Source organism: Rhinoderma darwinii, chromosome 1, assembly GCF_050947455.1.
Source record: "Rhinoderma darwinii isolate aRhiDar2 chromosome 1, aRhiDar2.hap1, whole genome shotgun sequence".
Taxonomy (NCBI): Eukaryota; Metazoa; Chordata; class Amphibia; order Anura; family Rhinodermatidae; genus Rhinoderma; species Rhinoderma darwinii.
Window position 1 is genome coordinate 655,409,017 of NC_134687.1, and position 24,745 is coordinate 655,433,761.

The 24,745-nt window shown below is 41.9% G+C and overlaps 1 protein-coding gene across 1 annotated transcript in view; it reads right to left on the bottom strand.

Annotated features, from left to right (window-relative positions):
* LOC142663916 (uncharacterized) overlaps positions 1-24,745 on the bottom strand; it is a 201,765-nt gene that overhangs the window by 163,301 nt on the left and 13,719 nt on the right. The window contains exon 5 of the mRNA XM_075842760.1: positions 18,416-19,829. Coding sequence (XP_075698875.1) covers positions 18,416-19,829 — 1,414 coding nt within the window. The remainder of the gene's footprint in view (positions 1-18,415; positions 19,830-24,745) is intronic.

Here is a 24,745-nt window from a genome sequence, read left to right on the forward strand (position 1 = left end):
TCAGAGCTGTCCTGAAACAATGAGGCCTTGGTGGCTACATTCTTGCAGGGACTGTCTCCTAAAATTAAAGATGAGCTTGCCGCTCATGATCTGTCACCTACCCTGGATGACCTCATACTTCTAGCCACCCGGATTGACATGAGGATCCGGGAGCGATCCCAAGTAGTTCGCCGGGAGGCAAGATTCCCACCAGAGGAGCCTATGCAGGTGGACCTGTTTAAACTGTAAGCCCAGGAGAGACACCGCAGACAGACTTCAGGACTTTGTCTGTATTGCGGCCTTTGAGGCCATGTTGTGCATTGGTGACCGCAGAAGCAAACGAAATTCCCGTGCCTAGGATTGGTTGAAGAGACAACCCTAGGTGGAACGGCGCTAGAGAGAAATTTATCCTCGAGACTATTCATTCCTGTGACCATAGTGTCTTTTGAAAAGATGCACCGCTCTCTGCGTATCTGGACTCAGGGTTTGCAGCAAACTTCATACGGAAAGACTTAGTGGATCTTCTTTAGTTGCCCACAGTCCCCCTGGCGACATCTTTGGCTGTTGCCTCGGTCAAGGAACTGCCTCTGCCCGACTCAATCATAGCGGATACTAAACTGCTGAAACTCCAAGTTGGAGCCCTTCATTCGGAGCTAATCTCATTTCTTGTTCTGCCCAAAGCCGGCTCTACCTTGACTTCGACTACATGCCCCAGTTACATAGTTACATAGTTACATAGTTACATAGTTAGTACGGCTGAAAAAAGACACATGTCCATCAAGTTCAACCAAGGGAAGGGATAAGGGAAGGAAAAATTTCTACACATAGGAGCTAATATTTTTTTGTTCTAGGAAATTATCTAACCCTTTTTTAAAGCCATCTACTGTCCCTGCTGTGACCAGCTCCTGCGGTAGGCTATTCCATAAATTCACAGTTCTCACTGTAAAGAAGCCTTGTCGCCTCTGCAGCTTGAACCTTTTTTTCTCCAGACGGAGGGAGTGCCCCCTTGTTTTTTGAGGGGGTTTTACAAGGAACAGGATTTCACCATATTTTTTGTATGTGCCATTAATATATTTATATAAGTTAATCATGTCCCCCCTTAGTCGTCTTTTTTCAAGGCTAAATAGGTTTAATTCTTTCAATCTTTCCTCATAACTTAAATTCTCCATGCCCCTTATTAGCTTCGTTGCTCTTCTTTGTATTTTTTCCAACTCCAGGGCATCCTTTCTATGAACTGGAGCCCAGAACTGAACTGCATATTCTAGATGAGGCCTCACTAATGCTTTGTAAAGTGGCATTATTACATCCCTGTCCCGCGAGTCCATGCCTCTTTTAATACACGACAATATCCTGCTGGCCTTTGAAGCAGCTGATTGACACTGCATGCTGTTATTGAGTTTATGATTTACAAGTACACCCAGATCCTTCTCAACAAGTGAATCCGCCAGTGTAGCGCCCCCTAGGACATATGATGCATGCAGGTTGTTGGTACCAAGATGCATAACTTTACATTTATCTACATTAAACTTCATTTGCCAAGTGGACGCCCAAACACTTAGTTTGTTTAAATCTGCCTGTAATTCATGAACATCTTCCATAGTCTGAACTATATTACATAGCTTGGTGTCATCTGCAAAAATAGAAATAGTGCTATTAATCCCTTCCTCTATATCATTAATAAATAAGTTGAATAATAGTGGTCCCAGCACTGAACCCTGGGGTACACCACTTATAACCGGGGACCATTCAGAGAAGGAATCATTGACCACAACCCTCTGGATACGGTCCTTGAGCCAATTCTCAATCCAATTACAAACTATATTTTCTAAACCTATAGTCCTTAATTTACCCATTAGGCGTCTATGGGGGACAGTGTCAAATGCCTTTGCAAAGTCCAAAAACACTAAATCCACAGCGGCCCCTCTGTCTAGACTTCTGCTCACCTCTTCATAAAAACAGATTAGGTTAGTTTGACAACTTCTGTCCTTAGTAAAACCGTGCTGGCTGTCACTTATAATGCTATTTATTGTCACATAATCCTGTATATAGTCCCTCAATAGCCCCTCAAACATTTTCCCCACGATGGATGTTAAGCTTACTGGTCTATAATTACCCGGGGAAGACCTAGAGCCCTTTTTGAAAATAGGCACCACATTTGCCCTGCGCCAGTCCCTTGGCACTATACCAGTCACTAGAGATTCTCTGAATATTATGAAAAGGGGGACAGAAATAACTGAACTAAGCTCTTTAAGAATTCTAGGGTGTAACCCATCTGGTCCCGGAGCCTTGTGCACATTTATTTTATTTAATTTAGCTTGGACCATCTCTACATTCATCCAATTCAGTATATCAACTGATATATTAACAGCACTGGCACCGGCTACATCAGCTGCTCTTTCTTCTGTTGTATATACAGAGCTAAAGAACCCATTTAGTAACTCTGCCTTCTCTTGATCCCCTGTGATCAACTCCCCATTACCATTATCTAGGGGTCCTACATGTTCAGACCTTGGCTTTTTTGCATTTATATGCTTGAAGAATTTTTTAGGATTTGTTTTACTATCCTTGGCCACCTGCCTTTCATTTTGTATTTTTGCTAATTTTATTACATTTTTACAGATTTTATTAAGCTCTTTATATTTTACAAAGGCTACAGCTGTACCCTCAGATTTGTATTTTTTAAATGCCCTTTTTTTGTCATGTATTGCCCCTTTCACAGAAGGTGTAAGCCATGTGGGGTTTAATTTGAGTCGTTTATACTTATTACCTGTAGGAATAAATTTTGCACTATAATAACTCAAAGTAGATTTGAAAATCTCCCATTTATCATTTGTTCCATTATTTGACATTAGTTCTTCCCAGTCTATATCCTGAATTGCAGCCCTCATCCTGGGGAAATTGGCTTTCTTAAAATTAAATGTTTTTGCCCTCCCAGCCTGCGTTTGTTTTTTACAGTATAGGTAAAATGTAACTATATTATGATCACTGTTACCGAGGTTTTCACGAACATTGACATTCCCAACAAGATCTGCATTATTAGAAATGACCAGATCCAACAGAGCTTCACCTCTAGTCGGGTCTTCCACAAACTGGCCCATAAAATTTTCCTGCAACAGGTTGAGGAAATGTCTCCCCTTTGCAGTTGAAGCCGAACCATGACACCAATTAATATCCCGGAAATTAAAATCTCCCATTATCACTACAGTACCCGCCTGTGCAGCCCGCTCCATCTGTTTATATATCTGACCTTCCATCTCCTCAGTTATATTGGGGGGTCTATAGATTACACCAAAAGTAATTTTTTCAGTGTTTACCTCCCTTTCTAGTTCCACCCACAAGGTTTCAACCTCCTCACAGTCTTGACCCACTATTGTCTCTTTCACACTCGCCTTCATATCACTTCTCACATACAGACATACACCACCACCTTTCCTATTTGTCCTGTCTTTACGAAAAAGTGTAAAACCCTGTAGATTTACAGCCCAGTCATGTGAAGAGTCCAGCCATGTTTCAGCAACACCAACTATATCTATATTTTCTTCCAGTATCAAGGCCTCCAGCTCCCCCATTTTGCTTGCTAGACTTCTGGCATTTTTGAACATACACTTTAACTTGCCTGTCAGTTTTTCACTTTTATTATTGGAAATGTGATTTGACATTAATCGGTCCTTTTTATTTACACTGATGTTTTGTAACGAAAGGATCTCCTTATCTTGTTGTCTAGCCCTCTCCCCACATTCTGTTTCTCCCCCCACCAATATAGTCTGACCCCTCTCTAACCTGGCTACCCCTTTTTTTTTCTACATTGACCTCCCTCCTCAGCCCTAGTTTAAATACTCCGCCACCCCAGCTAGAATTCTCTCCCCCAGCACAGCGGACCCCCTTCCATTTAGGTGCAAATCATCTGCAGAATACAGTTTGTACCCCAATGAAAAGTCAGCCCAGTGCTCTAGGAACCCAAATCCTTCTCCTCTACACCAAGACTTCAGCCATGCATTTAACTCCCTAAGCTCCCGCTGTCTTTCCTGTGATGCGCATGGCACAGGCAGTATTCCTGAGAATACAACCTTGGAGGTCCTTCCCTTCAGCTTGTAGCCTAGTTCTTTAAAATTATTCTTAAGGCTCCTCCACCTACCATTTATTCTGTCGTTGGTACCGACATGGACCACGACAGCTGGATCATCACCAGCCCCTCCCAGCAATTTGTCCACCCGTTCCACCACATGCCGAACCCTGGCACCAGGGAGACAGCAAACCATTCGGTTGAGGCGGTCTTGGCGACAAATTATTCTATCTGTCTTCCTGATTATAGAATCCCCTACAACTATCAATTGTCTTGGCTTGCCTGCATTACCATCCCGCCGACTACTAGCTGGGCTGTTCTCCCGGCTGTTAGGGAGATCAGTATCCACTAGGGCTGCCTTTTCTGAGACTGACACCCTCGCATCATCACCCAACCTGGCAATTTTGCTTGGAATGCCAGAAACCGGATCGGCCTTCCTTGTCTTTGACCCCTTTCTACTGCCCCTAACTACATTAACCCAGCTACTTACCTGATCCTGCTCACCCATGTCTTCACCCTCCAGTTCTAACCCACTAACTGCATGCTCTGTGAGCAGCAAGCTCCGCTCAAAATTGTCTATCCTCCTCAGTGTTGCATTCTGCTCCTCCAGATCTCTAATACGAGCTTCCAGGTGAACAACATGCTCACATCTGCCACAGAGATATTCACCCTGGAACTCCGGCTCCAGTCGTGTATACATATGACAAACTGTGCACTGAAGAAAACCTCCAATCTTGCTATCCATTATCCAAGTTACACCAAAACAGCGAACAATTGTCAAAGAAAAAGAAGAGTACTTACTGGGGCTTCAACTCCTCTTTTCAACTCCGGTTTTAGAACTCCACTTAGTTCACAAGCCACTTAAACCACCAAGCTCAGAAAGAGCAAGCTCAAAATGAGGTCTGATGACTAATTTATACCACCTGTGTCCAGTTAACCCCTTCCCCCTCGTCAACTGCTCAGCTGGAACGAATCTGCAAGGGAAAAAAAAAAAAAAAAATTTACAATTTTTTTTTTAAATTGTGTGAGTTTTTGCTATCTTCTATTTGCTAGCAATCAAAACAGATTCACAAACACAGAAATACAGCAACACAATACAGAAGTACAGCAACACAATCCGGTTTTAGAACTCCACTTAGTTCACAAGCCACTTAAACCACCAAGCTGGACTGGAGTTCCGGAGAGGTTCTCCAATGGGGTCCCAAGTGTCGCAATCGCTGTCTGTTGCAGATCCATCTGGCCCAGTTTCCTTTGCCTCAGTCGTCGGCAGGATTGCCTCCTCAGTACTCTGAATTTGCGGATGTCTTCAGCAAGAAGGAGGCTGAGACTTTACCTCCAGACCCGGCTTATGACTGCCCCATTGAACTGGTTCATGAAGCGTCCCCTCCCCGTGGCTGGGTATACCCTCTCTCCTTGCCAGAGACTCAGTCCATGTCGATCTACATCAAGGAGAATCTGGAGAGGGGTTTCATACGGAAGTCTTCCTCCCCGGCTGGAGCCGGGTTCTTCTGCATTGACTATTGTGGTCTCAATCAAGTCACGGTCAAAAACAAATATCCGTTACACCTAATCTCTGAACTATTTGACTGCATACGAGGAGCCAAGATCTTCTCTAGACTTGCGTGGGGTTTACAACTTGATTCAAATCCGTCAAGGTGATAAGTGGAAGATGGCGTTTAACACTCAAGATGGGCACTAAGAATACCTGGTGATGCCCTTCCGTCTGTGTAATACTTCAGCGGTCTTCCAGGAATTCATCAATGATACCTTCCGAGACCTTCTCTATGTTTGTGTTAGGGTGTATCTATATGACATTTTAATTTTTTCTCCAGATCAGACGACTCATTGGAGACATGTCCGTCAAGTTCTGCTGCGACTAAGGGAGAATTGCCTCTATGCCAAGCTGAAGAAGTGCGTGTTTGAGAAAAATACTCTACCCTACATCATCTCGGATCAAGGAAAAGCCCGTCTTGAAATTGCCATGTCCTCAAGGCTTGAGGTCCATACAGCGCTTTTTGGAATTCGCCACACTTCCTTTCACTAATGGCTCCCATCTCCACCCTCACCAAGAAAGGTATGAACGCCAAGGTGTGGACTCCAGAGGCAGAATCTGTATTTAATAGCCTTAAGAGTGCCTTCACGTCAGCCTCAACCCTCCCTCAACCAGATGTATCTCTACACTTTTCTTTGGAGGTGGACGCCTCCTCTGTTGGTGCAGGCACACTTCTGTTCCAGAGAGGTTCTAAAGGGAAGGCAGTGGTATATGGCTATTATTCTAACCTTTTTTTTTCCGCAGAGCACAATTACTTTATTGGGGATTAGGAGTTATGAGCCATCAAATTGGCTCTGGAGAAGTGGAAACATCTACTAGAGTGTGCAGTTCACCCCATCCTGATATATAATGACCACAAGAACCTCACCTATCTCCAGTCGGCCCAACGGCTGAACCCCCGTCAAGCCAGGTGGTCACTGTTCTTTGCTCGCTTCTAGCTTGTGCTCCACTACTGCCCAGCCAACAAAAATGTGAGGGCTGATGCCTTGTCCAAGTCGTTCGAACAGAGGACACCGTGGAGTCTCCGCAAAATATCATTGATCCGTCCTGCACCATCTCTGTTAATCCCCTGCAAGTTAGAGACAACCCTTCCGGGGAGGACTTTTGTAAGCCTGGTAGACAGGAGGAGAATCCTTCGCTGCGGACACAGCTCCAAACTGGCAGGGCACGTGCCTGCCCGTAAAACCCGAGATCTGATTGCCCATCAGTTCTGGTGACCCATGCTGCCCAAAGACATCATGGACTTTGTCTCGTCCTGCACGGTGTGCGCATCTAACAAGGTTGCTCACTCCAGGCCTGCTGGTCTGCTCCAGCCGCTGCCTGTGCCCAATGCCCCCTGGCAGCATATAGAAATGGACTTTGTCACAGACCTGCCGCCCTCTGCTGGATGCAGTACGGTCTGGGTGGTGGTGGATTGATTCTCAAAAATGGCTCATTTTGTTCTGCTGACTGGCCTACCTTCTGCTTCTTGACTGGCCAACCTCTTCATCCAACACATCTTCCGCCTGCACGGCTTACCCCTGCATATCGTGTCTGATCGGGAGGTTCAGTTCACCTCAAAGTTCTGGAGAGCCCTCTGTAAACTCTTTGATGTAAAGTTGGACTTCTCCTCAGCCTACGACCCCCAGTCCAATGGTCAAGCTGAGAGGATCAATCAGATCATGGAAAACTACCTACGACACTTCATCTCCAGGCAGCATGATGACTGGGTGCAGCTTCTTCCTTGGGCCAAGTTCTCTTATAACAACCACACAAGCGAGTCCACTGCTGCCACACCGTTCTTCATAGTTTACGGCCAACACCCACGAATTTCTCACCCGGTGTCAGTTACATCCCAGGTGCCCGCAGCTGACTCTGCAGATCTGGCAGCAAACCAGATACTCTATTCTGCTGGCGGTCGACCGCATGAAGCGTAAGTTGGACACAAAGAGAAGAGAGCCACCTCAGTTTCTTCCAGGTACCAAGGTCTGGCTGTCCTCTAGGAATATCCGGCTGAAGGTGCCGTCACACAAGTTTGCTCCCAGGTTCCTTGGACCCTTCGAGATCCTGCAACAGATCAACCCTGTCTCCTACAAGCTTTGGCTGCCTCCTAGCCTCAAGATCCCCAACTCCTCTCATTTTTCCCTCCTGAAGCCTGTGGTCTTGAACCGCTACTCCAGGACTGCTGGTCCTTCAGTTACCTCCTGCGGTTCATCAGATACATTTGAAGTTAAGGAGATCCTGGACACCAAAAATGTAGGAGGAAGAACCTTCCATCTAGTGGATTGGAAGGGATTTGGTCCAGAGGAGAGGTCCTGGGAGCCAGAGGAGAACCTCAATGCACCTACCCTCATTAAGAAGTTCCTCTCTCGCTATGGTCCCAAGAAGAAGAAGGGTGTAAGAGGGGGGATACTGTAAAGTCCGCGGTCGCAGACTCCTCTCAACCTGCTGACGCCTTCCTCCACGGAGATGCCAGCATTTGCGCCCGTCCTGGCCTGCTGTGACCACTAGGGAGCGTGCGAGAGATCAGTCCCGGCTGACCATGATCACCCTGGACTATAAGAAGGGCCCTGCCCCTTCACTCATTGCCTGAGTATCTGCCGTCAACAAGAAGTCGTCTAGATATGGGATAATTACTATGCCCTGACTTCTTACGAATGCTATGATCTCTGCCATAATTTTTGTAAAAATTCTGGGGGCGGAGGAAATGCCGAAAGGGAGGCAGACAAACTGGAAGTGGAGAATGGAAGGACCGTTCTGAATCGCGAATCTGAGGAATCTCTGGTAAGTGGGGTGGATAGGAACGTGATAATACGCATCCTTTAAAATCGATCGTACACATTGATGCCTCTTCCCTTATTAGAGGAATAGTCGATCTGATAGACTCCATCTTGAATTTTCGATATTTCACCCACTTGTTTAGGACCTTCAGGTTGATTATTGTCCTGTAGGAACCGTTTGGTTTTTTGACTAAGAAGATTTTTGAATAGTCGCCTTTGAATTTTTCGTTGTGGGGAACTGGAGTAATGGCTCTCAATTTGAGTAGTTTCTGGACGTCCCGGATAAGGATCTGATGAAGGTCTTTTGCTTGGTATTGGGTTATTAGAAATTTCTCTGGAGGAATGGAGGAAAATTCTATTTTGTACCCTTCTTCTATGATCTTTAGAACCCAGGGGTTCTGGGTTATTCCCGACCATTTGGGATAAAATTGTAGGAGTCTTCCTCCCACGCTCTTGGCGTCATTGCTTTGAGGGCTGAAATGAATTATTGAGGTTAAGGAGATATCCTCGACCCCTTCTTCCTTTGGGGTAACTCCAGCGACCGGACTTCACTTTCCCGCTGTAGTTCTGTAAGGTAGGTTCCCTCTGTTGGCGAAACCTCCCAAACTGAGGGTTTTTTTTTTGGTTTCTCTTCAGGAAACCCCTTTTTCCTATCTGCTGCATTCTCCAGCATGTTATCCAGGAGAGGACCGAACATCAGAGACCCTGTGAACGGGATAGAACATAATTTGTTCTTGGACTTCGTATCTACTGACCACATTTTGAGCCATAATGCTCTTCTAGAAGCATTTGAGAGAGCCCCATTCCTGGCAGCAAATCTAATAGATTCCGCTGAAACGTCTATCAAGAGTCCGGTTGCAGTCTTTAGTAAGGGTAGAGAAGATTCTAATAGGTCTTGTCGTGATGTCTTCATCATCAAATGGGTCTCCAGCTGGTTTAACCATATAAACATTGCTCTTGCTACTGATGTGGCTGCGATATTAGTCGAGATCAAAGCAGAGGAAGATTCCCACGCTATTTTCAGTAGCCCGTCTGCCTTTCGGTCCATGGCGTCCTTCAACTGCGAGGAATCTTCAAATGGGATTGCGTTTTTTTTTTTAGCAACCCTGGCTACTGGGACATCTACTTTTGGGATCTCATCCCAAGGTTTAGTGTCTTCTGGATCAAAGAGAAGTCTGTTTTTAAAATCTCTTGAAATGAAGAGCCTTTTTTCTGAATCTTCCCATTCAGTTGTCACCATTCTTTTGAGTTTTTCGTTTACCGGAAAAACCTTCGTTTTCTTTTCCGTTAGAACTCCAAACATCTCATCCTGGATGGTATGTGGTTGGTCTTCTTCGGGAATATCCATGGTTTCCCGTATTGCCTGAATTAAGGTATCAGACATCTCGGAAGAGAAGAATTTTTTTTTCTCTTGAGTGGAAGAAGTTGAAGGCAAGAGTTCCTCTCTTTCTTCTAACTCACCCTCTGATAGGTAATAACACTCCTGCTCCGAGTCAGACCCCTGAGAGGGAGAACAATATTTTTGATCCACTTCCATCCGTAGTCTTTTTGCCCGGGAGTGTGAGGGAGTTTCTTGAGGAGGGGCGAGGGAGGCTACTGACTGACTCACTTCTTCACGAATCATAGCCCTAAGTTCAGACATAAACGTTGGTTGTTCCTCTTTTAGTATTTTTGCAATACAATCCTGACACAATTGTTTCCTATGTGACTCTGCCAATTTTTTTGCACAAGTCACACATTTTTTAACCTTCTTTTTATCAGTTCGTCTCTGAGAGGAATCTTTATCCTAGAGAAAACAGAAGGTAGGTAAAGTATGGTGTGCATACATAAGGAGTCATAACCCTTACCCCAAGGGTGAGACTCACGTGACCCTGGGACATATCTGGAGTTCCTTCAGGACGAGGAAGTTCCATACCGCGACAGGTAACAGGCAATGCAATATGCAATCCACAAAATCAATCCAAGTTAGAGGTATCAGCTCTAACTACATACCTGTGCGTGTCCCTTTAAATGCGGGCGTTTTGAATTTCCCGCCTTCCAAGATGGCCGCGGACTGGAAGTAGCCCGACGTCATTTGCGGTCGGCTATTCGATGAGGTGCAGCCGCTCATAGCCGGCGACTGAGGCTTGCTATGCGACGCAGCGAGGATCCCTGCCGGTGCGTCCAAACCTATGAAGCTGCCGGTCCCCGCCTGGTCACGCGGCCAGGCCGAAGCCTGCTTGGGAATCCCGAACCCTACACACTACCGGAACCCTGCCTAGGATTCCTCCGGTAGGTGTCTTAGGTTGGGAGCTAAGGGACCTCTTGTTCCAGGGGTGTTAGCCTAGGCTTTAGGCGGAAGAGAAGGGGGAGTGCACGGACACCCCGATCTTGCCCCCTGCCCGAGTTTTTTCCTGCAGTAACACAGGAGCGACGTCTCTCTGCTCCTGACCCTGTAGGGACAGGAAGAATACTGGCAAGTGGGTGGTGGCAGGGGCCTCTTAACCTCTCTGTCTTCCTGTCCCTACAGAGGTCAATAGGGCAACCTCCTGTGGTGCGGTCATGAGGGATGTACTGGAAAACAGTAATTCCGGCATTATTTGTTTTTTTATTTTTTACAGTGTTCGCCAAGTGGCTTAAATAACATAATAGCGTTATAGTTGGGGTTGTTATGGAAGCGGCGATACCAAATAAGTGTAACTTTTTAACTTTTATTTATTTTTTCATAATAAAGCATTTTGGAAGGGGAAAAAGTGTTTTTTCATTTTTTTTTTCCACTTATTTATTAATAACTTTATTAAACTTTTTTTTACTAGTCCCACTAGGGGACTTTACTATGCGATCGTCCGATCGATTTTATAATACGGTGCAATACTTCTGTATTGCAGTGTATTACCGCCTGTCCGTTTACAACAAACAGGCATCTGCTAGACCATGACAGAGGCATCCACTACAGGCAGACCTGGGGGCCTTTATTAGGCCCCCGGATGCCATAGAAGACACCAGCAGCCTGCGATCACATGTAGGGTGCCGGTGGGGTGAGAGAGGGAGCTCCCTCCAACTCTGCATAACCACTTAGATGCGGAGCACACTATTGAGCGCCGCATCTAAGGTGTTAAACGGGCGGATTTCTATCCGCCTGCTTGAGCAGCGATGCCCCAAGTTCTCAGCTACCGGAGGAAGCTGAGAACAGGGAGTTTTAACAGCTCCCGGTGTTGCAGATTTATTCTGATGCAGCGCCGTGAAAAGGCGTATGCATCAGTATAAAGCCCGTTAGTGGCCGCCGTGAAAAGGTGTATTGGCGGTCACTAACGGGTTAAATAAGGGTTTATATTACACGTGTGCAGATAAATCTTTACTACAATTTAGTAGAACTGAAGACGTCACCTGAATAAGTAGTGAAACGTCTTTATGATTTCTAATACAATTCCAGTAGGGTTTTCCCCGTTACATGATTTTTTGGCAGACAATGAACCTGTCACATGTAAACATTGATCTGACAAATGTCACCTGACACCAATATAAATCTATTTACTAGAACATCTTCACCATATGGAAAGGACAAGGCACTGCTGAGACATGAACTCAGGATCCTGTGTACTAGACCGGCGCTATATCCAGGTCACAGTTCCAATATAAGGGTATGTTCACATGACAGTGCAAAATACGTCTGAAATTACGGAGCTGTATTCTGGAGAAAACAGCTCCTGAATTTCAGACGTTTTTGCATGTACTCGCGTTTTTCGCAGCGTCTCTTACGGACGTAATTGGAGCTGTTCTTCAGTGGAGTCAATGAAAAAACGGCTCCAAATACGTCCCAAGAAGTGTCCTGCACTTCTTTGACGCGGGCGTAATTTTACGCGCCGTCTTTTGACAGTGACTCGTAAAATTACACCTCGTCTGCACAGAACATCGTAAAAACCATTGCAGGCAATGGGCAGATGTATTGGAGCCGTCTTTTCAGGCGTAATTCGAGGCGTAAAACGCCTCCATTACGTCTGAAAATAGGTCGTGTGCACATACCCTAAGAGCCCGGGAGTCTTAATTGTCTGTTTTTCCACTTCTATTTTTCTAATGAAAGTCATATGTAGCTACAATGTTTGTGTCAGTTCCTCAACTTCAGGCATTTATCAAACTTTGTTTTTATTATCAAAACCCACATGGGTTTTGCTTCATTAAGTTTTTCTGTATTTTTCAATAAAAGACATTACATATCAAATCAGACATATAAAATGCCCTAACACCCCACCCCCAATACCAGTGGAGCTTTAATAAAGATAAATAATTTTTATATATATATATATATATATATATATATATATATATATATATGTATATATATATATATATATATAGGTAGATAGATAAATAGATAGAGAGAGAGACATAGGACAAAGGAACGGCACCAGGACTTCAATGAAGATGAAAAACGGTTGCTTTATTCACCTCAAGTGAGAGACGTTTCGGTTCAAGACAGAACCTTTCTCAAGCTACCACATAATGCAAAGTGTCAAGTTTATATAGGAAGTACATACAATAATTAATCACAATCCAAGAGAAGAGGCAGCACTCAAATGTAGTAGAAAAATCCAAAAAGTGCAGCTCCTATAACTTGTTTGTTCCGTACACTAATTGATCAATACTTATTATATGTATAATTAGTGAATAAAAATACAAAATCTTTACATTTTTAACCCATCCACAGAGTCAGTGAGATGAAGTGTACAAAATACACAATAAAACACCATATGACAATTGAATCATATATATATATATATATATATATACTGTCAACAACTGTAAAAGTGTATAATCAGCTATCAGGACATAATTGGAAAGGGGCAGAGGCCAATTAATATACATAAATAATTTCAGAATAGTACAGTACCGAGTTGCAATGCTCCAAATTCGTGGCGTCTGTGCGCATCCACCGCGCATTCTCCAAGATGGCGCCCAAACCGGAAGGTCGACTGAATGGACCGCATCAGGTCATAGGAGAACCACCGCGCATGTGCACGACGGCGCTTGCGTTCCAGCACTAAATATGACGCTAATTCCCTAATTCTACATACATAATTGAGAGAGGACAATCACTGCAAAGAAATGTCATACTCCATTGAAATCGGTGGAGCATGACATATATATCACAGCTAGGACCAAAGTGTTTGTAAAAATTACAAAACACAGTGGGGATAATCCCAAAAGGCAAAACCAATGAAGATAAAGATACATAACAGAAACTATGTCCCAAACCAGGTTGTCCATCCAAACTGTCAAATACGGTGGTGTGACAACAACTAGGAACAATATCAGCTCTAAACCTAGAGATTTCAATAGTACAAAATCCTAAAGAATTTAAGGTTTAAACGTAAAGTCAATTCCGCTGGTATGTATCATAACCTCATTGGTTGCCACATATACTTGTTCAAGGAAATAAACCTCTCTATGCACAGCAATCATATTTCCTAATGATAAATAAACATGTGTCCTCAAAATTTAGGGAAGGGGAAGTGAAAAGAAATGGATATTGACATAATACCCCACTTTTTGGAGAATACCATACAAAGAAATCAACGGCCTCTGCTCCCTTGCAACTAACGTCCAATTTGCTTCACAGTAAGTGAATATCTGTGGAAAAATAGATAAAAAAGACCAGTGATTAATCCACAAAATGTATGGATGAATTACATACGGGATATACCATAAAAATACACCTGGAAAAAAGTCAATATAAGACTCAAATTCCTACATGTATATAAACTAACTATACTACAACGATCAGATACAAACCATAATCCCCAGCCAGTGCTTGCTCAGTGAGCTCTAAACTCCTCTCCAGGTTTACAATGCTCCTAACTGCTGCACGTTGAATATTTAGATCCAATACCTGGGCTGCCAAATACACAACATGCCGCATCTAGTGCACAGATATTCACCCTCAAACGGCTGTTCAAGGCACACATACATGCACAAGACACACCTGGTAGCATTGTCCATGGAGCACAATTTTAAATGGGATAAACAGTATAGTAACACAAATAATTAACTTCTGTTTTATACAGAACACAAAACAATGCACAAAGAAAATTGACCAAACCATAATAATCAGCAAAATCGCACTTTACTAGTGGACTCGAGGAGGATGAGCTGCCCAGGTCCTGATGCAGTTTAGCAGTCTCAAACCATAACATTTCCTCCACCGTGATCTCAAGGAATTTACAGGTTTCTTTCTCGTGAAACCCAGTCTATAATTTATAATATTCATAATTTAACATGTCTTCTGATACTGGGGGACAAATTACTTTTTGATTCTTCTTTCCATAGCAGACTGTTCCAGAAGTCATGTTATTTGCCTAGCTGTTCACGAGCAAACTAAAGTCTAGATCTGATGTTTTTTTTCTGGATAACTAAGGTTTTGCTTTGGAGCACCCCATGTAGCTTTAATTTTTGCCGCATTTTTGGAATGGTAGACATCAAGAGAATCAAAATCTGCAGTAGATCTTTAAAGAAATTCTGGGGTTCTCAGAAACTTCTCTCAGAATCTTGTGTTCTGCTCTCAGGCTGATCTTACTGAGACAGACTGGCCTGGACAAATTGGCAGTTGTCTGAAATTTCCACATGCAGATTGTTTTCTGGACAGTGGAATGATTGACATCTAATAGTTTTGCCATTTTCCCTTTCCTGAATCATAGACATCCATAACCTTTCTGAAGGCCTCAGAGCGCTACGGTTCTCGGCATAGTGATACCAGACATTTCAATAACAAAGGGAAACCAAACATCAGGGGATTAACCCCTTAACGCCGAATATATCCGTCCTCAGCAGATGCTAGTTCGCGCAGGAGAACGGATATATCCGTCCTGTGATGGTGCGGGTGCTGACAGTGTACCCACGCGATCAGCGGCAGGAGCACGGCTGTTATACACAGCCTGGCTCCTGCTGCAGCTGCCGGAATCGAAGCACGCTCCGATTCCGGCAGTTTAACCCATTAAATGCCGCTGTCAATAGTGACAGCGACATCTAATGTGTTTGACAGAGGGAGCACCCTCTGTCACCCCATCGTTGCCCCGGCAAAGAAATCACGGGTCACCGTCGGGTTACCATGGCAGCCGGGGTCTAACAAAGACCCCCAGGTCTGCCTTCAGCAAATGCCTGTGAGGCGATGCCGGAGGCATGCCCTAATAGATTGCCTGTCAGTTTTACACGGACAGGCAATAATGCTTTGGTGTACTAAAGTATACCAAAGCATTATATATGCGATTGGCAGATCGCATAGTGAAGTCCCCTAGTGGGATTAAAAAAAAAAAAATATGTAAAATCAGTTAAATAAAGTTCGTGAAAAAAAAAATTAAATTAGTGAAAATCAAAAGTGTCAAAACAAATAACACATACACATATATGGTATCCCCGCGATCGTAACAACTTGAACAATAAAATGAACACATTAATTAAACCGCCGGATGAACGGCGTAAAAAAAAAACGCAAAAAACTCTTTTCTCCCATTCCCCCCATAAAAAATTAAATAAAAATTAATCTATAAGTCCTATGTACCCCAAAATAGTACTAATGAAAACTACACATTGGTCCGCAAAAATAAAGCCCACATACGACCACATTGACGGAAAAATAAAAAAGAATTACGTCTCTTGGAATTCGGCGATGCAAAAACAAGTTATTTTTTTCTAAAAGGCTTATTGTGCAAACGTAGGAAAACATATAAAACCTTTACATATTTGGTATCCCCGTAATCGTGCCGACCCATAGAATAAAGTTAACATGTTATTTACGCTGCATAGTAAACGGCGTAAATTTATAACGTGAAAATCAATGCTGGAATAGCTGCTTATTTTCAATTCTCTCCTAAAATAAAGTTAATAAAAGTTAATCAATATGTTATAAGCATCTAAAAACTGTGTCGACGGAATAAAAAAAAAAGTTACGACTCTTGGAATGCGACGGTGAAAAAACAAAAAATAATCCTTGGTCATTAACATGCAAAATGGCCTGGTAATTAAGGGGTTAAATGAGACACGTTCCTCCTGGATCCTGTCTAAGGCTGGAATCACACAGGTTTTTTTTAGGCAAATTAAAAAGTGTATGAAAAGAATTGGGAAATATAAATGAAGGACTTTTCTTTCCGGCTGGATCCACTTCTGGCTTTGAGATGCAGTTGGATGCTACAGAAACAACCCACTTAGATGTATGGAACTATTTACAGTTTCAGAAATTTATACTAGAAATCTGCCACAAGTGAATCTACCCTGAGGGTAAGAACAGACGGAAAGGCAACCACAACATAGCCACATAGGTGGCGAATGGACACGCGATTTAGCCGGTAAATTATTCAATTAGATAGTTACTTTGTTAGTGTTTTTTTCTTCTATTCCATCACCTTCATCTTTTTATGCTGTTTTAATGAAAGTCAAATATAAAATGTCCATATATGTTAAAAACAAAAACGTTTACATTGTCCTTACGGTCACTCTGGATTCTCCTTCAGTGTGGGGGAATTTATGAATACAGTAATAAGAAGCGAGATTCATGGTGGCAATTCAGCTTCTCTGCTTTGTAAGTAAACCAGGCACTTCTTTTCTTCTTTATATCCACAGTACTTTTTCTTCATAGATTCCGGTCACAGTTGAGCACAGGTAAATATAATTTGGGTGTTTGGCAGATCCAGGCTAATTCCAGCCAAAAAATAAACAAACACTCTTATTGGCTGTTTAACCCGTTACTGAACGCCAATACGCCTTTTCACGATCCCTGCTCGAACGGGTCAGATCGATATCAGTTTAACCCCCTCAGATACGTCACCCAAAAAGCGAGCACCGTATCTGAGTGTTTTTGGAGAGAGGGAGGGAGCTCCCTCTCCCACCCCACCAGCACCCTGCGCATGATAGCAGAGTGCCGGTGTCTTCTATATCAGCCGGGGGGCCCAATAAAGGCCCCGAGGTCTGCCTGTAGCGTATACCTGAAAAAAATTAAAAAAACACCTTTTCCCCATACAAAATGTTTTATTATTAAAAGGACAAAACAAAAAAAGTTCAAAAGCTACATATATTTGGTATTGCCACGTCCATAACGACCCCAACTATAAAGTTATTACATTATTTAACCCACACAGTGAACGTCATAAAAAAATAAAATAAAAAAAACATGCAAAAATCCGTTTTCTATGAATCCTGCCTTAAAAAAAAATTTGATAAAAAGTGATCAAAAAGTCGCATGTACTCCAAAATGGTGCCGATAAAAACTACAAGTCTTCCCGCAAAAAAAAGCTCTCATACAACTGCATCGGCGGAAAAAAAAAAAAAAAAGAAAAGACATCGCTCTTCAAATATGGAGACACAAGCACAAATAATTTAAAAAAAAAAAAAATACATTGTTTTTTACTGTGTAACCATAGTAAAACCTACAAAATCAATATAAATTTGGTATTGTTGCCATCATAACAACCCGCTGAATAAAGTTATTGTGTTATTTATACCACACGATAAATGGCGTAAATTTAGGATGCAAAAAAGTGTGGCGGAATTGTTTTTTTTGATTCCCCCCAAAAATGCTTTTTTAGAAAAGTTATTCAATAAAATTCCATGTACCACAAAATGGCGCTGTTACAAAATACAACTTGTCCTTACAAAAGACAAGATCTAATACAGCTATGTCGACTAAAACAAAAAAGTTATAGCTGTTTGAATGAGACGATGGAAAAAACGTAATAAATAGCTTGGTCATTAAGGCCTAAAATAGGCGGGTCACTAAGGGGTTAAAGTCTGTGAATAATTTGATGTGTTTCAAATATTTTTTTTTTTATCTTATAGCATTTCCCACATTCTAAACGAGATTATGGTTTCTACTTCATGTGAATTCTCTGCAAAGTTCCAAAATGTAAATTTATTTTAAAAAACAAATATCTTCCACATATAGATCATCAAAATGGCTTCTCCCCTGTATGGTTTCTCCGATGAGCCCTCAGCTTTGCTTTAGTAGTAAAACATTTCCCACATTCTGAACACTACTATAATTTCTCTCCTGTGTGACTTCTCTTATGTACAACAAGACTTGATTTATCTGTAAGACATTTCCCACATTCTGGACATGAATATGGCTTCTCTCCTGTGTGACTTCTCTCATGTCTAACAAGACCTGATTTATCTGTAAAACATTTCCCACATTCTGAACATGAATACGGCTTCTCTCCTGTATGACTTCTCTCATGTATAACAAGATGGGATTTATATGTAAAACATTTCCCACATTCTGAACATGAATATGGCTTCTCTCCTGTGTGACTTCTCTTATGTACAATAAGACCTGATATATCTGTAAAACATTTCCCACATTCTGGACATGAATATGGCTTCTCTCCTGTGTGACTTCTCTTATGTACAATAAGACCTGATTTATCTGTAAAACATTTCCCACATTCTGAACATGAATATGGCTTCTCTCCTGTGTGAATTCTCTTATGTTTAACAACATAGGATTTTGTTATAAAACATTTCTCACATTCTGAACATGAATACAGCTTCTCACCTCTGTGAATTTTCTCATGTGTAACAAGAGCTGATTTATTTGTAAAACATTTCCCACATTCTGAACATGAATATGGCTTCTCTCCTGTGTGACTTCTCTCATGTCTAACAAGATGTGATTTATTTGTAAAACATTTCCCACATTCTGAACATGAATACGGCTTCTCTCCTGTGTGACTTCTCTCATGTATAACAAGATGTGATTTATTTGTAAAACATTTCCCACATTCTGAACATGAATATGGCTTCTCCCCTGTGTGAATTCTCTCATGTCTAACAAGATTTGTTTTCAATTTAAAACTTTTCCCACATTCTGCACATGAATACGGCTTCTCACCTGTGTGACTTCTCTCATGTATAACAAGATGTGATTTATGTGTAAAACATTTCCCACTTTCTGAACATGAATATGGCTTCTCTCCTGTATGAAGTCTCTCATGTATAACAAGACCTGATTTATCTGTAAAACATTTCGCACATTCTGGACATGAATACGGCTTCTCTACTGTGTGAATTCTCTCATGTCTAACAAGATTTGATTTAAATTTAAAACATTTCCCACATTCTGAACATGAATACGGTTTCTCTCCTGTGTGACTTCTCTCATGTATAACAAGATTTGATTTATCTGTAAAACATTTCCCACATTCTGCACATGAATACGGATTCTCTCCTGTGTGAATTCTTCTGTTTGTTAAAAGACCTGAGATTTTTTTGAACGGTTTACCACATTGAAACCTTTTACCCCCTTTCTGGGCTGTACTTGTGGTAACAATCTGTGATTGGGTAGAAGGTTCCTCATTATTAGTGAAATTATATGATAGGTCTTTACTGTGAAGTCCTGGATGTATATTAAGGGTAATGAGGTTTTCTCCTGAAGAGCGCTGGATGATATCTTCATCGTCTACTTTATAATTTAGCAATAACGTGAAGTTTCCCTCAGAGTTCTTACTGGGATTTTCTGTTAGGATTAAAAAAACAAACTGTGATTTTGTTTCACAATAGAAAAGTTGACAAATTTATAACATTTGTGTTAGGCTGGAAACACACATGCCGTGTTTTGAGCCAAAGTCAGAAGTGTATCAAGCAGGAAGAAGTTTAAGCCAAGCCTTTTGACTCCATTCCAGCCTTATAACGCTTTGTATAACAATACATGACAGTCCAGGATTCTGGTCTACACTCAGTTCTCCACTATTAATTTATTACATAAAGCTCGACATAATAAAATAATTTTTGGGAAAAAGCAGAACCTTGTCTGGTAATGAAGCCTGTTCTCTGCTAACACATTTGGACTTTTAAATACTAATAAGGCATACACAATCTTAACTTAATATTGTTACAGTCTAATATTGCCCACAGTCTACATTTAACAAGATAATGTGTCATGAGACAAATCAAAGGATGAATTCATGGACATGATAATGAGGTCTGCATATCCAAATGGCTGAACAGTCACCGGATCTCAATTTTATAGATCATCTTTGGGATGTAGTGGAATAGACAGAGTGAAGTTAATAATCAGAATCTGTAATACAGGTTTCCAGTACATAGTAATATCATTCCACTAAGAATTCAGGCTGTTGTAAGGGGAAAGAGTGTCCTATCAAGTACTGATAATGTGAACCTAATGAAATGAAGTGGCCTCATTCAAGTTTTAGTCATGTGACAACTTAATAGCAAATTGTCGTTCTATTTCTCTCCAACCTATATGTATTTGGTCTTGTTTTTCTCAAAACATATAGGGCTTCGACGTTGTGTAATACAATAAGTGATATATTTAACTCTGATGGAGTGGGAGAGTCGGAGAGGAGAAAACTCAGCAGGATGTTTTAAAATGTCCTTGCAGAGATAGGTGTGGACCACCAGGACATTTATAATCTATGGGCAGTCAGCAACTGGTTAAAATAGGTGCTTTCTAATAATCATGGATATATTTTTTAATCCAATATAAAAACCACATCTTTAAACCCACTTTGAAAACTTCTTAAAGACCTTTAAAGCGTACCTAATTTTAAGACGACTTTTCAGAATAATCTGTTATATGTGTGTACAGGAGGAATAACACTATTTCTGGCCATTACATGACTTGTATATGGCATTCTTTTAGCAGTTTTCCCTCTGCAGGCTCGATCTATAATTCTCAGTTTTCCCTGAGGTAGTGGGTGTAGCTTAACTGCCATCATGTCTTCTATACACTGCACACAGAGCAGAGAGCCACCCTGGTCTACTATCTCTCTGTAGCACACCCTTAGAAGCTGCAGCAGCATGGAGCACATCATACAGCAAGCAGTAAGGAGCAGTGTAGTGGAAAATCCAGCACAGAGGTGACATATAACTCTTACCAGAGGCCTATGTCAACTCTCTCTGCTTCTGCTCCCCCTCTCCTGTTCAAAGTCCTTTATTGACAACAGCATCTGTGTCTATGTGCTCCTGCTCCCTCATTCTGCTTCCCCTTCCTTTCCCATAGACTTCTATAAGCAGCAGCGTCTGTGTGTCTCTCACCTAGTGGCACTAACTTCACATAAAATTTTCATGGATAAAACAGCTAAACTATAACAGTAAGTGAATTACAAAGTTGATATATATCAGGAATACTATTAGATACCACAAGTTGTTTGAAAAGTTAGGGTCCATTTAAAGAAAACATGTTCCAAAAAGTGTATAGTAGATTACAGTGGAGATCTGATTGCTTGATATTGCAGCCTAAGGTTGTACTACGGAAATATCCTGAAGACAACATGCCCCCTTGTGACATGTGTGCAGATTTGTCATGGGGACCTTGTGTGTTTTCTAATAGCTCCTCAATTATTGTCCCAGGCTCATATTAAATATAGAACTATAATGAGGATCTTTCTTCTCAGCGGTTATTATTACAAGATTTGTAATGGAAGAACCAAATAAATAACAAAAGTATAAAGGAAATGACCAAAATGTATGTGTTTTTTCATTTCGATTGACTCTTAAAATGATGTTTAACCAGTTGAGGACTGCCCACTGTGTACGTATGCTGCAGGTTTAAGTTTGCTGCCTGAGTGATTGAGCAGCTAAATGTCGCGTGCCCGGTCGTCAGAGACAGCCAGGGACCCTGAAAAGAAGACAAAAATTGTTTTTTACCACTTGTCTTCTCTGCACTCATGTACACAACGCTCAATGAGCGCTGCGGCCTCTTTTGATGCCGGTGGTCATGTGACTAGTCACATGAGCGCCGAGATGCCGGTAGTAGGAGGCTGCTGCTGTATCTAACTAGACCCAGCACAGCCCTATCAGTGACAATAGTCACGATAACAGGGTTGATCTCCCCTGCTGTAAAGCGCCAGTTACAGAGGAAAAGTATAGTGTAAAAAAAATAAAATGAAATAATAAAAGTTCCCCAAATGTCTTTTCTGATGGAAAGGCCATAAAAATAAAAGTTAAAAAATAAACAAAAATGAAGAAAAAATGACACATAAACCCCTACCCTAACGCATGGTCACCTACATGTACGTAAAAAGCGTTAAGGGGAAGTATGGAGCGCGCTCACGGGCAGAGCACGCTCCATACTCAACGGGTGTCGGCTGTGTAATACAGCCGACACCTTACTGCAACGGGTAGAATCCAAGATCAGTTGATTCCGCCCGTTTAGCCCCTTAGATGCCGCAGTCAATTGCGACTGCAGCATCTAAGGCATTAGAAAAAGGGTCCGGCCAGCTCAAAAACCTCATCGGTCTTCCCGAAACGCGATTGCACGAAGCTGATGGTTGTCATGGCAGCCTGGGGGCCTAATGAAGGCGCCCAGGTCTGCCATTTCTGTACTCCCACGAAGTCCTGCCAGATGCCTGTAAGAATAAATGATATACTGCTATACATTATCGTTGCAGTATACACAGCAAGTGATCGCTAGTTCAAGTTCCCTGGAGGGGGGCGGGGTGGCTAATGAAAAAAAAAAAAAAAAAAAAATAAACTGTAAAAAATAAAACTAAAAGTTACAAAAAACCAAAACCTTTTCCCACCTGTTCTCTAAAGTAATGTTAACAAAAATGAAAATGAACATAACTGGTATTACCACATCCGTAAAAATGTAATCTATTACAATCTAATGTTATTTAACCCGCACGGTGAACGCAGTACGAAGAATAAAAAATTGTAATTAAAGACGCCATAATTGTTGTCTTTTTGTCACCCCAAGAAATCTAATAGAAAGTGAAAAAAAATACACATGTATCCCAGAAAGGTATTAATAAAAACTATCGCCCCACAAAAAATAAGCAATCACACCACCCAATCAAGCACATTTTTTCCAATAAGATGTAGTTTTATCTCGAAATTGTTCATTTTCTTAACAAATAAAGGAGAAAAAGCACCCCAACATTTGTAAGGAAAATTCTCCAGAGTACGGAAATACCCAATATGTGCTCATAAACTGCTCAGAAGGGAAGGAGCACAGATTTTGATGGATTAGTTTCCTAGCCCCATGTTGCATTTGCAAAACACCTTTGGGACCAAAACAGTGGAAACACCCTAAAAGTGACCCCATTTTGGAAACGACACCGCTTAAGACATTTATCAGAGGTTAGGGATGTCACGATACCTGAATTTGGACTTCGATACCGATACCAAAACGATACTTTGCCAACAGTAATTAAAAAAATAAAAAATTCTTCCATTTTCTGTTGTGAGGCATGAGGTGTTATTGAATTTTGAATGTGCCTCACATTAATAGTAATTAACCCCATCATGTTTCGCAGTCATAATTGGTTAATATGTGAGGTACATGATGGGGTTAATTACTAGTAATGTGAGGAACATGGAGGTTAAATTCATCACACCTCGTGCCCCACAATAAGTGAAAGAAAGCAGTTTTTATTTTATTTTTTTACAGCGTACACATAATAAATGACGGAATTTTTTTTTGAGGAGGTTATTACGGCCGCGCTAATACCGAATATGTGTATTTTATGTATTGAGACTTAGTTGAATGTTTATTGTAAAAATAATGTATGTATTTTTTTTTATTTAATATTACTTTATGTTTTTACTTTATTTTTTAAACTTTAATGTACTGGCATATATCTATATGCCAGTACATTAGCCTGTGTACGGATAGTACACAGGCAGTTGTTAGGGCATACTGAGGTATGTCCTAACAACAGGAAATATGGTAAGATAGCCCTGGGGTCCTTCAATGGACCCTGGGCTGTCTGCCTATATATGGTATGTCCCTCAATCTCGTCACAGGAATTCCCTGTGACGCGATCCAAAGTGCATCCCCCCTGCTCATTTTTCCCTGAATGCTGCAGTCAGCTTTGATTGCAGCATTCAGGTGAATAACGGTGCAGATAAGAGGTTTCCCTGATCTCCGCCGGCGGGGATGTGTAATACAGCATTGACCCGCTCCTGACATTAAAAGCATCTGCGGTCAGCATGAAGTGATGCGGCAGGCGCTGCACTAATGAGCGACGGTGCAGGCACTCAAGATAGAACATAGGGGTGTTTTGCAGTGCGCCCGCCATGTTCGGTCTTCATTGACGGCAATCATTAGTACAGCGCCGGCAGCATCACATCATCCTGACGGCGCGCACTTGTTGTCAGGACTCAAAGCGGGGCGATGGCTGTATTACACAGCCGCAGCCCCGCTCTCATACATTCATGTATTACTATACTGAGCTGTGCGGCCGCAGAGCTTAGTATCGAAATACACGAAATAACGGTATCGAACCGTTTGGGGATGAACGGTATCGAAGTTTCTATGCATCGTGCATCCCTATTAGGAGTGTAGAGCATTTTGACCCCACAGGTGTTTTCCTGAAATGAATGTGCTCCGGATGGTAAAAAGTGAAAATTGCAATTGTTCCACAGATATGCCATTTCAGAGTCCAATATGTTGTGCCCAGCTTGTGC